Below are 15,218 nucleotides of genomic sequence, written 5' to 3' on the forward strand. Positions count from 1 at the left end.
GTCCATCTCGGACTCCATCTCGGGTCCATCTCGGACTCCATCTCGGACTCCATCTCAGACTCCATCTCGGGTCCATCTCGGACTCCATCTCGGCCTCCATCTCGGGTCCATCTCAGACTCCATCTCGGGTCCATCTCGGGTCCATCTCGGACTCCATCTCGGGTCCATCTCGGTCTCCATCTCGGGTCCATCTCGGACTCCATCTCGGACTCCATATCGGACTCCACTTCGAGTCCATCTCGGACTCCACTTCGGGTCCATCTTGGACTCCAACTCGGGTCCGCCTCGGACTCCATCTCGGACACTTCCACATGTCATGTGTTGATCCTTTTTGGGTCCCTTTTTGGAGCCTTGCTTATTGGTTGCCTCGTGCTTGCTCCTCGAGCCCTTTGTTGGGAGTTCCACTCCCGCTCTCGACCTTCCAAGTTAGAGCTTTTAGTCCAAACGTGTTATGCTTATTTGGCTTTCGCTTCGGCCACTACCACGTGGCACCCTTTCTGGCTCCACTTTGGGGCCTAGGGATTTTGTGTCTCACACTTTATTAGTGGGTTAAGGTGCCACAGGAGAAGCCGGGGGGACTTTTGCAACCTTTACTTATTCTTCAAAGCCTTTGGTGTAGTATTTTTATAGACTTCATCACTTGTTTACCACGAACATAGATGCAAAAGGAGCAAGTATGTGTCATAGTGGATTGGTTGATGAAGTATGTGCAATTGTTGGCTCTTTAGAAAACTGTCACTACCCCAATCTTAATTGTAGTCTACTTGAAGAAGGTTTTTCCTGATTTTGGTTTGCTGAAGGATATCATTAGTGATCGAGATTCAAAATTCACAAGTGGATTTTGGAAGAGATTTACAAAGGCTATGCAAGTGACTTTGAAACTCTTAAGTGGCAATCATCCTCAAATGGATGGGTAAATTGAGCGTGTGAATCAAGTGGTGGAGGATATACTACATTGTAGCATTAATCAAAGGCAAAGATAGTGGGATCTATAGTGGATTCAGCAAGGGATTCACTAGAAGCCTCTATGGCATTGCCAATATTCTAGAGTTGAGATAGCGATGGAGGTAGTGAACAACTTGCATCAGCTGAAATCATTTCAATTTAAGTAGATTTTGGTTTCAGATCATCAAACATCCAAATGTTTCTAGAATTTGTCAGGAACTCCAAACTCAACCAAGTAAAACTGTTTCCCTAAGTATGATTTGTATAAGCTATATAACTATATTAAATCAGTAACCCAAAAAGGATTCTGCTTTGCTGGCTGTGACACATTGTGTAGATGAATTATAACTTGAGAGACTCTGCACAGCAAGGTAGCTGCTGCTCTTCTGCCGCAACAGGCTCCAAATCGAAGCACTTCCTGTGATGAGAAACATTCAGCTGGTCATCATACCTCTCCACAGCGCTGATCAGCATACAGGCAGGTGGCTTCTTTGCAGCATTCATCTCGCTGTTGGCTACCACAAACCCCCTCGTCAGGCGAGTACCCCAGGACTCAACGAAGTAGTAAGTCACAGAATGGAACAGCCAAGACAGGTGCTTCCTGCAAGATGAAGAATGACTTTGGGAAAATTTATCTAAGAAATGTCCTGGTTTTTGAGGAAGAACAAGATCGAAACGCTGAACACAGATGAGCAAGAATGGAGATTGCAGCATGACGACTTTAAGAAAGGGAGGGAGGCAGCCCCTCTTTCCTTCCTATTAGAGGGGGGGAATTTAGCTTGGTGATGTATTATGTTCCACTGGTCAATAGGCTTTTTTATATACAGGTAAGGGGTCTACAATGTATATATGTAAGTTCTAGTGTAGAGTGTAGGAGTTTTGACCTGGCAATGGATTCAGATTCACGACTCTGTCAACGGGAAATGTGGTCAAAACCATGAGGTTCTTGTTCAAAGAGTTTACTTTTTTTTTTCAGCAATATAACTGAACACTTTGGAATCATGGTGGTGGCGTTCAAACCCAAGGGTGGGCGGCAATGTGTAGGTTTACACACCCTCAGTGCAAGACAGGCATCCACCAGCACTTTGTGCTGCTTCAATCTAGATTTTCCAAAGTGGAAGCTGTGGTGGTGGTGCCCTTTTAGTCATAATCTGAAAACTGCCTCAGTGCCTTCTCTCTGAAGCTGCTGCGTGGAATACAGTCAGACACCAGCAAGGCTATCTCTTGTGTCACCTGATCAATGGCAGCCAAGTCCCCGCATTGGTCTTCAGGCTCCGTTTTTCTGTTGCTGCATCGGAAATGTTTAAGAGCGACAAGCAGGCAAATCCTTTGCATCATCAAACCCACGTCAGGATACCTTGCTGGGACCTAATTTCCATAAGAGTCCAAGGTTCAATCCCTCTCAAAGGTATCTCATATATATCAAGGGGCTTCACTGTGATTCAAGGCTCCTAAGTTGGAAGATTCACTGACTGTTTAAGTGGTACCTAGCCTATGCCCCATCACAAGTAGCACTAAAAGTATGTGATCAGGTTAAAAGGCAACAAAGTTGAGTCAGTTGCAACATTGCAAGTTACTTCACGTGAATATGAATCTTGATGTGGATCCTGGAGCTGTTGCTGGGCTGCCCCACTGCTTCAGACTTTAGCATTTTCCGTGGAAATCCAGGTTTTGGGGTGCGATCCAGATGATCCAAATTCTGATCGATGTCAACAGCAGGCCACACATCTTCAAACTTTTGAAGGATCATAGGCTGCTCACATACACTATATAGTTAAGGCAGTGAAGAGATCTTCACTGTTTTCGACAAGACAAGAGAAAACATGAAGAAAGTTGGTCCAAGCTAAATTAGGGGAACCCAATTTATATGGTTAGAGCGCTTTACTTGAGACTTGCAATTGGGATCTCTATAAATGCAAGCAAGCATAGAATCTCCTTTTATAGATGGACAGAAAGCATTGTTAATATTGCGAAAGGTCCAGGACGTTCAGACGTCTTGTATCAAACATCATCCAAAGAAGGCTGAGCTCTAAGTATCGAAATTCTAAATAGAATATGGATTCGCACAACTGAGATGGGTGACATAACTTTCTCTGGATAGAAGCTAGTCACCGCAATTTCTTTGACTTTCAGTTAACTGTGTTTGACTGGAAAGAAAGAAGTTTAAAAATCGCGGTTTCCTCGGTCCATGATTTTTCATGGGGGCGAGACTCTGGACGAGATCCGAGAGCGCTACGCCTCACTCCTGCGCTCGTGTGCCAATTCCAGGGATCTCGCCCGGGGAATCCAGCTCCATTCGCAGATATCCTCCTCGGCACAGCTCCGTGACGATCGATTCCTGGGAAATCTCCTGGTCCACTTGTATGGGCGTTGTGGGCGCCCGGAGGAAGCGCGCAGGGTCTTCGATAGCATCCCGTGCCCGAACACGTTCTCCTGGAACATCATGCTCAAGGCCTACACCCAAAACGGGGATCTCGACCAAGCGCGCCGCCTCTTTGATCTCATCCCTTGCCGCGACATGGTCTCATGGAACACAATGCTGGACCTCTTTTCTCTCTCCAGCGATCTCCAGAGCGCGCAGCAATCGCTGGACTTGATGCCAGTGGTAGATCTCGTTTCCTTCAACACGATGCTCGCAGCAAATGCCCTTTGCGGGCACCTTGATGGCGTCAAGAAAATCTTCGACGATATGCCAGAGTGGGATGTTTTCTCTTGCACGCCTCTGCTGGAAGCATATTCACAGTACGGATGCATCAACCAGGCCCGGCAGCTTTTCCGTACGATGCCCGTGCGAAACCTCGTGACGTGGAATGCCTTGCTTGCGGTACATGCCGTAGCGGGGCATATTGAGGAGGCAAAGTGTGCGTTTGATACCATGCCCGAGCACGACATCGTGTCTTGGGCGAGCCTTTTAAACGCGTATTTCCGTTCTGGAAATATAGACCTGTGCAAAAGGTGCTTCAAGTGTCTTCCGTGCTGGAATGTTGTATGTGCAACAACGATGATCCAAGCATATGCCCAGCTAGGGCATATTGTAGATGCGGAAGCGCTTTTTTATGATCTTCCGGAATGGAACATGGTTTCGATCAATGCCATGCTTGCCGCGTATGCACAGAACGATAGAATTTTTTTGGCTGAGAAAATGCTGTCGAAGTTGCCAGAGGCAAACGCCGCGACATGGGGCGCAATGCTTCATGCATATGCCATAACGGGGCATTTTGACAGAGCAAAACAGCTCTTCGACACCATGCCCGAGAAGACCCTCTTTGCTTGGAATATGATGCTCCAGGCATATTCTACCGCCTCCCTTGCCTTGGAAGCGTCAAGAATCTTCGATTCCATGCCGGAGCGAAATGCCGCATCCTACACCGCTATTGTGGCGGCATACTCACAGTGCGGCCTCACAGCGCAAGCTCTAGACGTCTTCCACTCAATGCCCAAGACAAAAGGTGGCAAAGCTAATAACGATAACGACGAGGAGATGGCGTGGAATGGAATCGTAGCTGCTTGCGTTCTCAACAAGGAGATCGACCATGCAAAGATCTTGTTCGACCAGATTCCCCGACCAAGCGTTGGAACCCACAACCTTTTGATCCAAGGCTACGGCCAGACTCGAAATCTTGAGTCCGCCCGGCGAATATTTTCGGGAATGCCGGAGAGGGACACAGCTTCATGGAACGCGATTCTTGCAGCATTTGCCCAATGTGGGCATGTAGCACACGCGGAGCTTCTCTTTGAGCAAATGCCGCGGCGGAGCCTTGTGTCGTGGAACGCGATGATCTCCATGCATGGTCGCTCCGGGCGGTTCCACCGCGCGCTGGATCTCCTCTGTGCGATGCGCGCCGCTGGTTTCCAGCCGGATCAAGTCTCATACTTGAGCGTTCTCGCCGCTTGCAACCATGTCGGCCTGGTGGAGGAGAGCTCGTCTCTGTTCCTGGCGATGGCGGAGGAGCTGGGAGGAGGCTCCGGGATCGAGCATTACTCGTCGATGGTGGACCTGCTGGGACGGGCCGGGCAAGTCGAGTTTGCCAGAGAGATCATCCAAAGCATGCCGTTTGTGCCCGACGCCAAAGCCTTGGGTGCTCTCTCCGGAGCTCGGAAGCTCCACGTCTCGGCAAAGTGAAGTGATTTTCATGTAGAACTCGCCCGCCACCTTTGCTGGAACTCTTCCACTCACGTCAAAGGAAGATCGCGAAGAAGTTACCACTTAGTGCTCGGTGGCAAGCTTGTCAAAAGAGCTACACCGCCGCCAGCATTCGTCTTGCCGAGCCTGGGAACTTTTCAATTCTGCGATAGCGACCAGCAAGATCTGTTCTTGGCGATCAAGTCGATCTCTTGACTGTGACGAGCGGATCATGGGAGTGTACTTTACATTGTACCCGAGCACTACGGCCAAGTACCGCCAGTGAGATTCCTCAACCACTTTCGTGTCAACGCCATCGGAATTGGAAACGGTTCGTGGAGCCAGAGGTGGCAACAGCCCTTTCGTTGTCACCGAGCACTCACTGACCGAAAGGCGCGGTTTTGCCATGTAAACTTTGGCTCGTCAAGGGGGACGATGAGATTCTTTGTGACAGCGATGTGATCATAGTGCTCTCGAGAATATGATCCAAAAAATAAAAGGAGAGACAGACAGTGAGAGAATGAGAAAGATCGTGCTCTACAGGGAAATCCAAGGACAAACAAGCTACAAATCTTTCTCCTTTTTTATTCTGCCTTCGCATATATACACGGCCAGCCAAAAGCCGACCCTCGAAAAGAAGTATTCGTCCTCTTTCCTTTCTTTGCTTTCATTTTGTTCTCTCTAGTTTGTTCTTCCACTGTTTTCCATCTAGATCGTCATTGTTGCCTGGCGATCATGAGCATTGTCGAGAAGATCAAGGCGAGGCTGCAGCGGCGGCGGAGATGCAGGGCCAGCTCGTCCATCTTTGCCAGATCTGTGAGCTTGAGCACGTCCTCATGCCGCTCCAGCTCACACGGTTCCTTCTCGTATAGCTCCTCCGGCACCTGGGATTGCAGCGACTGGAATGGATCCAGCAGCGACGATGAAGATCACAACGGGTCCTCCTGCGCTGCTGCTCCAGACGATGTTCCGGAGGGATACTTGGCGGTGTACGTCGGGGAGGAGAGGCGGCGGTGCGTGATGAGCGCTCGGCATCTAAGCCACCCCTGGTTCAAGGCGCTGCTCGAGAAAGCTGCCGAGGAGTTTGGATTCGATCACAAGGAAGGCCTCAGATTGCCGTGTGACGTGGTGGCATTCAAGCTCATGGTAGAAAAGCTCGACAAAGAGAGCGAAAGAAGATTGATCAGAGAGTGACTCCAAGTGGAAGAGAGCACGGATGATCTACCTGTAAAAGAGAAGTGTACCATCTTAGAGCTTGACAAAACTAGAGGAATGAAGAAACTCTTAATCTAGTTGTCGATCTAGGGAGAGCTATAACATCTTTGATAGAACGAACGTGTAGCCCGAGTCCATAGCAGTCAATGCGATGATGAGGACGAAAGACAAGGCAATGACAAACAGGCTCGTTTTCACCTGAAAAGCAAAGATCAAAGTTGTCTTCCTTTTCTTTTTTCAGGAAGAAAACCACGCACCGTGTTGTCAAAAGATGGCCACTCGATCTTTCCAAACTCGCTGAATTGTTCTTTGAAGAAACATAGAAGGCCTCTAAACCTGTCCAAGCTGAAAAGACGAAGGGAAGAAAGAGCCAAACAGTTTCGAAGCCCAAATGGGTGAAGCCATTCTTACATTCGCGTTCGAAAATCCTGTGCCGCTACAAGCTACACAAGAGAAGCTAGAACAATCGAAACACTCTTTCACCGTTTCTTACCTGTGAAGAAGGAGGAGGAAAAGAATGCAGCGATCCATTGGTCGAGCACCTTACGAAGCGCGGCCGCCTGACCAAACGAGCTCGAGATGGAAGCCCAAGAGGAATGACCGATGGCGCAACACATGCTCCTCCTAGCATCATTTTTCCTAGAAAACAAAAGACCTAATTCGTTGGTAAAGAACTCTTGGGAGTTTGTTGAACAAGAACCAAAATCTTCGAAGAAAAAAAAACACAAAAATGATCCATGATTATCACTTTCACTGAGCTGCTAGAGATTGGACCGACATGGGCGAGGCTCCATTGATCCACTCCACCACTTCCCGGAAGCCATCTCGTTAAACGCTTCCGTGTTGTGGAATCCATCCCAGTAAGCGTGTACTGGGATCGATCGATCGCTACAGTAATTAGGCAGCACCCGGTCGATGCATCATAGAATCCTATACAAGCTATGATCAAACTCATGATGAGCCACAACGAATGATCTCGTCTCCAAGTCCATCTCTTATATTTGCACTGGAAACAAGCCAGCCATATGATCCTTCCTTTGTCCTCGGCTTGTTCCAGGTACACTAAAACTCTTCGAAGAATCACGCATGGATCCAGTGGATTCGTGACTTCTGCTCCCAGAAACTATACGGCTATGGAGCTCGCAAGCTTGTGATCGTGGGCCTCAGCACCACAGGCTGCATTCCAGCCAACGCCCAGGACGGGAGCTGCAACTCGCAAGCGCAATCCATGGTCGCTACCTACAATAGCGGCTTGAAATCCATGCTCTCTCCAACTTGGGAGGAACGCTGGCTGTTCAAGATTTCTTCGATGTTGACAACACTCCATAATGTGCTCTTGAACCTGTTGAAGGTTTCGATCTGTGTGGAGAGCAAAAAAGAGAACTCTTGTATTGTTTCGATCCAAAGAAAATACTAACGTACCATGTGTGTGTTGGACATGATTCCGCTGCTGGCCGACGCGAAGTTGGCGCCCTGGTAAGCTGGAGGAAAGGGTAGTCCCATATGTTGGGCTGCACAGGTTCATGATCAAAAGATCAAAACATCCAGTTAAGAGAAGCATAGCCGTAAAAGCTCAAATATTTAGGCCATTTTTTCGCAATAACTTTAAACCCTAAAAACAGAGGCAGCGCGAAAGGTCGTTTTCTCCTCTCTCTCTCTCTCTCTCGATTCACTGGGTCGCATTTGTGAGACTGCGGCCGCCCAACAGCAAAAGAGGAAGCGAGCGCGCGGGCTATGTCGGTTTCTTCCCGGGACTGTTTGTCTCTCTCGACCAGGCGCGCGAGGACGACGGGCACACCATGCGGTTCACTTTTGCGCTGGTGCTAGCAGACATCGATTACCAATCCCCTCTCTCTCTCTCTCTCTCACACTGGAGAGAGGGGCTTTCTCTTTCTCCTCTGGGTTTCTAGCTTCTTTATTTCTTTTTGTTCGCTTGCAAGCCAAGAAAGGAGCTCTCGCTCCACTCTTTGTTTCTCTCCTTCTCTCTCCTTGGCTCTTTCTTGGCGAGAGAGATCGATGAAACCATTCATGGGCAGGAGTAGTAGCAGCCGGCGCCCATGGATTGTTGGATTCCCGGCGTGGAGCAAGAAGAACCAGCCGCAGCAGCGCCAGCAGCAGCAAGAGCAGCCATTCCTCCATCGCGCCATGAAGCGAGCTCGCCTGGTGGAGCTCTGCTTCTCATCCTCCAATGCAGCTCACGCGCGCGGCGATGGAGAGGATGTGAAGGAGAATGAGATGGAAGAAGTACAAGAAGAGGAGGAGCGAGCCATGATGGTGGAGTCCACCGATTCCTCCTCGGGCTCGTCAAGAACAGCGGCCACTAGCAGCTCCAGCTTTTGCTCCAGCAGTGGCAGCACCTGCGGCGCCATCGCCACGGCGATCGCGCCCAGCGCGTCGATTAGATCGTCCAGCGTCCGTGGCGAGGAATGGGGCGGAGGTGGAGGAGGAGCAGCAGCGTTCCATGGCGTGCAAGCGGTGGCAAGGAAGCGCGTCATGGTGGTGGTGGACGATTCCCGCGAGGCCAAGACGGCGCTCCTCTGGGCGCTCTCTCACGTTGTCCACAAGCTCGACGTTGTGACGCTCCTCCATGTCTTGTACTCCACTCCTTGTTCTTCGCAGCCCTTCGTCTACGATTCGCAAGGTTGTCGCCATATCCAGACAATGTGGGTGTCTTACTCTCGTGTTGTCTCGATGATCTTGGCAGATTCGCGAGCAATTGTCTCGGATAAGACGAGGCTGAGATCCGAGGAGAAAGGCTGCGAGCTCATCGCGTCGCTCAAGAATCTTTGCGCGCTGCGTCAACCCGAGGTTTGCGAGATCTTTTGCTTTTGTCGATGAGTGTTCTTGGCCTCTAAACTTGGTGATGATGGCTCTCGTCAGGTGGATGTGGAAATGGTGGTGGTCGCCGGCGAGAGGGGGCCGACAATCGTCCGCCAAGCCAAGAAGCTGGACGCGTCGATCCTCGTACTGGGCCAGAAGAAGCTCAACTTTTTCCAGAGGTACTTCGCTCCTCCTGCGCATTAAAGGTCCTTTCCATGAGTTTTAGTGCTTTCCACAAGTTGCATTGCCAGAATCTTTGATCGCTCAGAGAACTCTTATCTTAATTCCAGGTGCTTGAGATGGAACAGAGACGATCAATCCATAGACTACTGCATCCAGCACGCCGATTGCCTCACGCTGTCCGTCCGGCGGAAGAGCAAACACTGCGGAGGATATCTCATCAACAGCAAGTGGCAAAAGAACTTTTGGCTGCTGGCTTAGAAAAAATCGATCTTTGACACAAGATTTGTGACAAGTTCTGTAGAGAGTCTCCTCACTGTGACACTAGTGATCCTTGTGAATCCTACACAGGAAAAACTTTGTAAATACCCCTAGTGAGCGATCTAAATTCCAAAACTCTGAAACTTGGATTGGAGGTGTGCGAGTGTTTGTGTGTGTCAGATCGAAAATCTAACGCTGCTAGCCACCTAGAGCTCTAGCTTCTTCTTCGCTCTTCCGTTTAGCCGCTGGCTGGCGCGTGAGGTTATCTCGGTGTGTGAGAGCTTGAGAGGGACGTAAACTCGGCTTAAGCGGTGCGATCGCGTCGCGGCGAATGCGATGGCACTTAAAAAGAAATTCTTCCTTCCTTGTTGACCTCGAAAGGAATATCAAAAGCGTAATTGTGAGTAAAGCCTTCGCGCTTATTTAGCATGCGAAAGAATGAATGAGGTGAGTGCGATGCCATAGCCATTGCTGCCAAGGAACTTATTTTATCGATTTAATGCTTGATTATAACCAGTCAGGTGGTCTATTATGCGCGAGTGAAAGAGAGACAGTTTTGGCAGTGGAATATGCGCGTGTAAGCACTAGTGCCTGCAAGCACCATTAAAACATGGAACTGTAACGTCTGTGGACTTGATGGAAGAAAGAAAAAGAGAGGAAGAACTGGTGGGAGAACTGGCAAGAGCGCAGGGAAGGCTTGGTTGGATCGAAGGAACTGAGCGTATATATTCACGTCAAAACAAGCGAGTGAGAGAGAAGTGGAAGCGAGCGTTTGAGTGATCCGTGTTTTGTGACAGCGGAGAGGATTGGAGTTTAAAGTCGTCTCCATCCGCGACATTCATCGAGAGGGCGGGAAGAAAGAAAGAGCTGGAAGAGAAAGTGAAAGACACATAAGATCGATCGACCAAAAAACTTATAATCTTTCATGGCTCCAGCGTGATCAAGCTAACTATTCTTTCTCCAGCTTCTGAAACTTCCGATCACGCGAGGCAAAAGTTTTCATAGCATTTCCATCCACTCGCAAGCTGGGCAGTTTTTTTTTTTGTTTTGTTTTCCTTTGTCAGTGTTGGTGTGTGGCAATCTGGATGTGGTCGTCACATACTTAAAAGCTTGCAGCAGGAGCGAAATAACGTAAAGGCAGGCTGGTTCTTTTGTTTTTTTCTTCCTGGACAGTGTGTGTAGAAGTAGAAAAAACAATGGAAATGCTTAAAACATTGCGTCAGTGTGGTTAGAGTGTGATCGAGACGATTAACAAAGACACACCATCGCAAGAAAAGCTCGATAAATATTTTTCTTCTTTGTGGGAATCATGGTTGGATTGATCTGGATTCGGATTGCATTGGTTTTTGTGTTTTATAGCTTTCATTTTTCTTTTTTTCTTGGTTGTTCTTCCTGGCAAAACCCAGATTACCACGCGAGCCCAGCCTGGAAGACCCATACGAATATTAAATTTGCAACGATTTCAAGGAAGTTTGGCTGCTGCTGATACGCCAGGTGCTGTTCTGTTACTGCCAAGCGACGTGGTTTCGTTTGTTTAGCAAGTGAGACAAGAGCAAAGACCAAAGATCGTATCAAAACAATAAGAAAAAGGAGGAGAAGAAGAACAAGAGCAAAAAATTTACACCCAAGTAGTCCCAGTCCAACAGAGAAAGAAATCCACGTATGAGTCGGTATCCATCTGGTTTCTCCAAGGACAATATTTCATTTTGAGAGGAGGGTTTAGGGTTCTTCATGGAGTCGGAGCAAGGCGGCGCCTTGGAGGAGTTCGTGAAGAGGTAGGCGCTACATTCTCCATTCTTTAGTTTAGATTTTTACCGGCAATGGTGTCGCAGAGGGATCGCGCTGGAGAGTTCGCAGCGATCGAGCGCACAGATGCTGCTCGGTTTTCAGCAAAATCTCGGTACAGCTTTTCCTTGTAAAACTGTTTTAGTTGTGTTCTGATGAGTGTTTTAGAAATGCTCCGCAGGCCATCGCTCGCGGAGAGCTCGGCGGTCTTGAAGGGGATTTTTGGGAGGAATAAGAGTGTGAGATTGTCGAGATACATCGAAGCAGGCTGCCGGCATCGCAGCAGTGACAAATCCAGTATCACTGGACGTGAGTATTTCTTTTCTTTGGCCTCTCGATTCCAATGTACTACCCGTCTTCTCCAGTGAACAACTCGATCAAAGCTCTGAGGGATCATGTGAAGTTTGGTAATTTTTCGTGATATGTTTCAAGCGCCTGCTCTACAACTTTGTTCTTTTACTTTTTGCAGTGCGCGGATGCTTGGAAGTCCTCAAGAAAATCCTAGATGGTTTTACAGAAGTCTTCATCGATGGTATACCCGATGAAACCAAGAAACTAAATTCTTCCTTGCAAGATGGTGATGATTCACAAATGCTGGACAAGGTGAAGACAATCACTACGATGGCTCTTGTGTACTCCATGCTCGAACAGGACTATGAAATGCAGGTAAATTCATATTTGTTTCAATGATTTTGGTTTTGATATTCTTTTGCAAATGACAGGCTAGAATTGTAGACGACTTGAGCCTTGAGACGCGCTCCGGAGCTCTCGAGAGCTATTGTACCCTGTGGGCCTTGAGACCTTTCGTTGACGGCGAAGTGTTGAGAGCCTTCTGGCGAAGCTTTGGTCACTAAACAGGAAAGCATTTGTCACTCCGAAAGGTATCTCGTAACGTCAACACAGCTAAGCTGACAAGTGGCATTTGGAATCTGTAATTCACTTACAAGGAGCTGACCAGCACAAGCAAACAAAAACGAGGAGCCCCCTTTACAGATGCTCGAGTGGACGCCTTTCTTACACACAACAGTCGACGGGAAACTACTACTCAGCCTCAAGTCATATTCGAGGTGCCAGGAAGACGTATGCGCATCAAACCCGTGTGTCTGCGTAGTTGAGCTCAAGAACAAGTCAAGGAAGAATGACGGCACTAAAATGGAGAAGCGGGAGTGAAATCCAGGTTATCACTTGGTCGACGTTCCATCTGGTGGTGCTGATACCCGGTTTCCCAAAAGGCTGCCAAGAGAGACGACCCGGATACTTCGCTCTCAAACAAGCACTTGCATTTAACGAGGCGATGGATGGCACATCGCCCTCTCGCGCAAGTTGAGATCCGGATAAGCTACTTTGGTGCTCCACCTTTTACGTTGCGAACAGATCATGTTGTAAGGTGGTCAACGAGGCACGTTGCTGTTGTTTCAGTAGGTGAGCGAGTTGTTCGATCTGTTTGTTTTTTTTGGTTTTTAACTCTCTTTTCACTGGGCTGACTATGTGGATTGGAATGGCAGGTGATTAAACTAAGCACGTGAATTTGCTCCACCGGAGCGCCGGAGTGCCAAGCGTATATATCTTTGTTTTGCAAGTTGCTAGATTTTCTTATCTCATCTACTGCACCAGGTGGATTTTTACTTGGTGCTTGAGCCAACGAGCTTTTCGTGGTGGCTCTGATCCATTCGCATCCGGGATGGAGTGTGCAAAGGCGGCGCATGCTGGTTTTTTGGGGGCGAGGCTGGGTGGGATTGGATCGAAGCAGTTCCTCGCTGCTCCAGGGGTCTACTCGCTGAGGAGGAGAAAAAGACTCGCGACTGGTGCAAGGCACATTGACAGCAGCAGCGGCAACAGCTCGAGAAATGTTCGCGCTGGCACAGCTACGAGGGAGAATTTCTTAAGTCAGGCTCAGGTGATCTCTTCGGAGGAGAGTTTGGACTTTACGGATCCTTCCTCGGCTGCTCTAGCTGCTCGCGAGTGGGCCGTGTCCACTGCTCCAGGCTTGTCGCTGCTGAGCTCGGAAAGGATAAAGGTGGCTGCAATGCTAGCCTTTGGGATGGGACTTTGCAATGCAGTTCGGGTGATCATGTCTGTAGCTATTGTCCCTCTCTCAGCTACTCACAACTGGAGCAGCGGCTTTGCAGGAATTATTCAGGTAAGAGCAGAAAAGTTCCTCTTTTGCGATTGTTGAGTCTTAACTTTGCTGCTACTTTTCGCTTGCAGTCTTCCTTTCTGTGGGGATATTTGTTGTCACCAATTCCCGGTGGAGCTCTAGCAGATAGATTTGGCGGAAAGAGCGTTATGGGATGGGGGGTTTTCTTCTGGTCCATAGCTACGCTTATAACTCCCTGGGCAGCTTCTCGGTCTCTGGGTTTGCTTTTAGCAGTGCGTGTATTTATGGGCCTGGCAGAGGGAGTAGCAATGCCTAGCATGAACAACATGGTCTCCAGGTTTGTCTTGAGTCTAAACTTCTAAACTTCTGCTAAAAGCTGGACGACTTCTTTTAATTCTTTCGTAACAGATGGTTTCCGAGCTCCGAGCGAGCAAAAGCCGTCGCGATTGCGATGGGGGGTTTTCACCTCGGAAACGTTTCCGGCCTTCTCCTCACACCGATACTCATGTCGAGGTTCGGCATTGATGGCCCGTTCTACGCATTTGGGACGGTGGGACTGGCCTGGCTTTCGCTTTGGTACATGCATATCTCGAAAGACCCGCAAAACCACGGGACGATCACTAGGAACGAACTTCTCTTCATCCAGAATGGAACTGACAAGAGGAAAGTGACGGCTCGGGTGGGTATGCCACCATTCCGACTGCTGCTATCAAAACTTCCGAGCTGGGCTATCATAGCTGCCAATGCTATGAACAACTGGGTGAGAAAAGCTTAATTTTTCTTTTGTTTATCTTCTTCTTTTTCTAAGGCATTGGTTCGGTTGCAGGGCTATTTCATTATCTTGACATGGATGCCCGTCTACTTCAATCGAGTACGTAGAAAGGATTCAGAGTTTTGGTCTCGAATTTCGTTCTAAATTCTTCTTTGTCTTTTGTAAGTACAGGTTCTGGGGGTCAATCTTAAGCAAGCCGCGTGGTTCAGCGCAGTTCCATGGGCGACAATGGCTGCTTCCGGCTACTTTGCTGGAGCTTGGTCCGACCTGATGATCTCGTCGGGCATGCGCGCCTTGACTGTTAGGAAGATCATGCAGGTAGGCGCAAAGTGTTACTTTTATGATGGTCGACATCTTTAATTCTTGTTTCTTTCTCTATGCAGTCCATTGGTTTTCTGGGCCCTGCGGTTGCACTGATTGGATTAAACTCTACTCGACACCCGGCGATCGCTTCTACGTGGCTGACAATCGCGGTTGCCTTGAGTGCCTTCAGTCAAGCTGGTTATTTGGTGAACTATCAGGTCAGATCAAGACCCAACTTTGATACAAAGATCTGATCTTTCTCGGGTGCTTGCTACAGGAGATCGCACCAAGCTACGCAGGAGTTCTTCACGGTAAGCTTTGGCCATGGTTTCTCGAGAGAGAGAGCTTATGTGGTGTTCGTCTTTCCAGGCTTGTCAAACACGGCAGGAACATTCGCGGCCATCGTGAGCACGGTGGGAACTGGCTACTTGGTCCAGTGGCTTGGATCGTTTCAAGCAGTTTTGCTACTTACGTCGGGCATGTACATTGTGAGTACGCTGTTTTGGAATTCTTGTGCCACGGGAGAGAAAATCTTTGACTAGAGAGACTAGAGCTCATTCGTAGGCACTGTACAAAAGCATTCTTGGAAGCTCCAAAAGCTATAGAGTTTTTGGGCCGAGGGTTTTTCTTATGTTCCCAAAAAGTATCTGTACCGTACAGAAGATGAAAATCACAAATCCATCTCACTTGTTTCAATCAGCCCTATTTATTATAGT

General features: G+C 48.6%; 6 protein-coding genes across 8 annotated transcripts in view; 4 read left to right on the forward strand and 2 right to left on the reverse strand.

Moving 5' to 3' along the window:
* The window catches only part of LOC9634996, a 63,620-nt gene extending 61,961 nt beyond the window's left edge, over nt 1-1,659 (reverse strand). Inside the window, exon 1 of the mRNA XM_024671781.1 lies at nt 1,311-1,659. Within this exon, the coding sequence (XP_024527549.1) occupies nt 1,311-1,659 (349 nt within the window). The remainder of the gene's footprint in view (nt 1-1,310) is intronic.
* Nucleotides 1,660-3,133: 1,474 nt separating this feature from the next.
* On the forward strand, nt 3,134-5,068 carry LOC9631808 (pentatricopeptide repeat-containing protein At4g02750). Its single transcript, XM_002966867.2, has one exon. It carries the CDS (start codon nt 3,134-3,136, stop codon nt 5,066-5,068), a length of 1,935 nt encoding a protein of 644 aa, XP_002966913.2.
* A 703-nt stretch (nt 5,069-5,771) lies between these two features.
* On the forward strand, nt 5,772-6,360 carry LOC9634997 (auxin-responsive protein SAUR50). The gene has a single exon (XM_002966868.2). It carries the CDS (start codon nt 5,804-5,806, stop codon nt 6,260-6,262), a length of 459 nt encoding a protein of 152 aa, XP_002966914.2. The 5' UTR covers nt 5,772-5,803; the 3' UTR covers nt 6,263-6,360.
* LOC112345443 lies at nt 6,334-6,939 on the reverse strand. Of its 2 annotated transcripts, none has more exons than XM_024672192.1 (4): nt 6,777-6,939; nt 6,695-6,726; nt 6,541-6,619; nt 6,334-6,481 (listed from the first exon to the last, which is right to left on the reverse strand). In XM_024672192.1, the coding sequence occupies exons 1-4, from the start codon at nt 6,915-6,917 to the stop codon at nt 6,380-6,382; spliced, it is 354 nt and encodes a 117-aa protein (XP_024527960.1). In that variant the 5' UTR covers nt 6,918-6,939; the 3' UTR covers nt 6,334-6,379. The 2 variants fall into 2 exon arrangements, with proteins under 2 accessions (XP_024527960.1, XP_024527959.1); XM_024672191.1 differs by having other exon boundaries at nt 6,541-6,628.
* A 1,020-nt stretch (nt 6,940-7,959) lies between these two features.
* Nucleotides 7,960-9,698, forward strand: LOC9634998. Its single transcript, XM_024671607.1, has 4 exons — nt 7,960-8,924; nt 8,988-9,091; nt 9,164-9,282; nt 9,394-9,698. Exons 1-4 carry the CDS (start codon nt 8,300-8,302, stop codon nt 9,542-9,544), a joined length of 999 nt encoding a protein of 332 aa, XP_024527375.1. The 5' UTR covers nt 7,960-8,299; the 3' UTR covers nt 9,545-9,698.
* Nucleotides 9,699-12,178: 2,480 nt separating this feature from the next.
* Nucleotides 12,179-15,198, forward strand: LOC9635000 (probable anion transporter 3, chloroplastic). 2 transcript variants are annotated; one of them, XM_024671905.1, is made up of 10 exons: nt 12,179-12,751; nt 12,835-12,887; nt 12,944-13,469; nt 13,538-13,764; nt 13,836-14,187; nt 14,254-14,298; nt 14,371-14,517; nt 14,583-14,720; nt 14,780-14,813; nt 14,872-15,198. In XM_024671905.1, the coding sequence occupies exons 3-10, from the start codon at nt 13,011-13,013 to the stop codon at nt 15,042-15,044; spliced, it is 1,575 nt and encodes a 524-aa protein (XP_024527673.1). In that variant the 5' UTR covers nt 12,179-12,751; nt 12,835-12,887; nt 12,944-13,010; the 3' UTR covers nt 15,045-15,198. The 2 variants fall into 2 exon arrangements, with proteins under 2 accessions (XP_024527673.1, XP_002966917.2); XM_002966871.2 differs by having other exon boundaries at nt 12,835-13,469.
* The last annotated feature ends 20 nt before the right edge of the window (nt 15,199-15,218 follow it).

The sequence above is a fragment of the Selaginella moellendorffii genome, unplaced genomic scaffold, assembly GCF_000143415.4.
Source record: "Selaginella moellendorffii unplaced genomic scaffold, v1.0 SELMOscaffold_8, whole genome shotgun sequence".
In the NCBI taxonomy this organism is placed as follows: domain Eukaryota; kingdom Viridiplantae; phylum Streptophyta; class Lycopodiopsida; order Selaginellales; family Selaginellaceae; genus Selaginella; species Selaginella moellendorffii.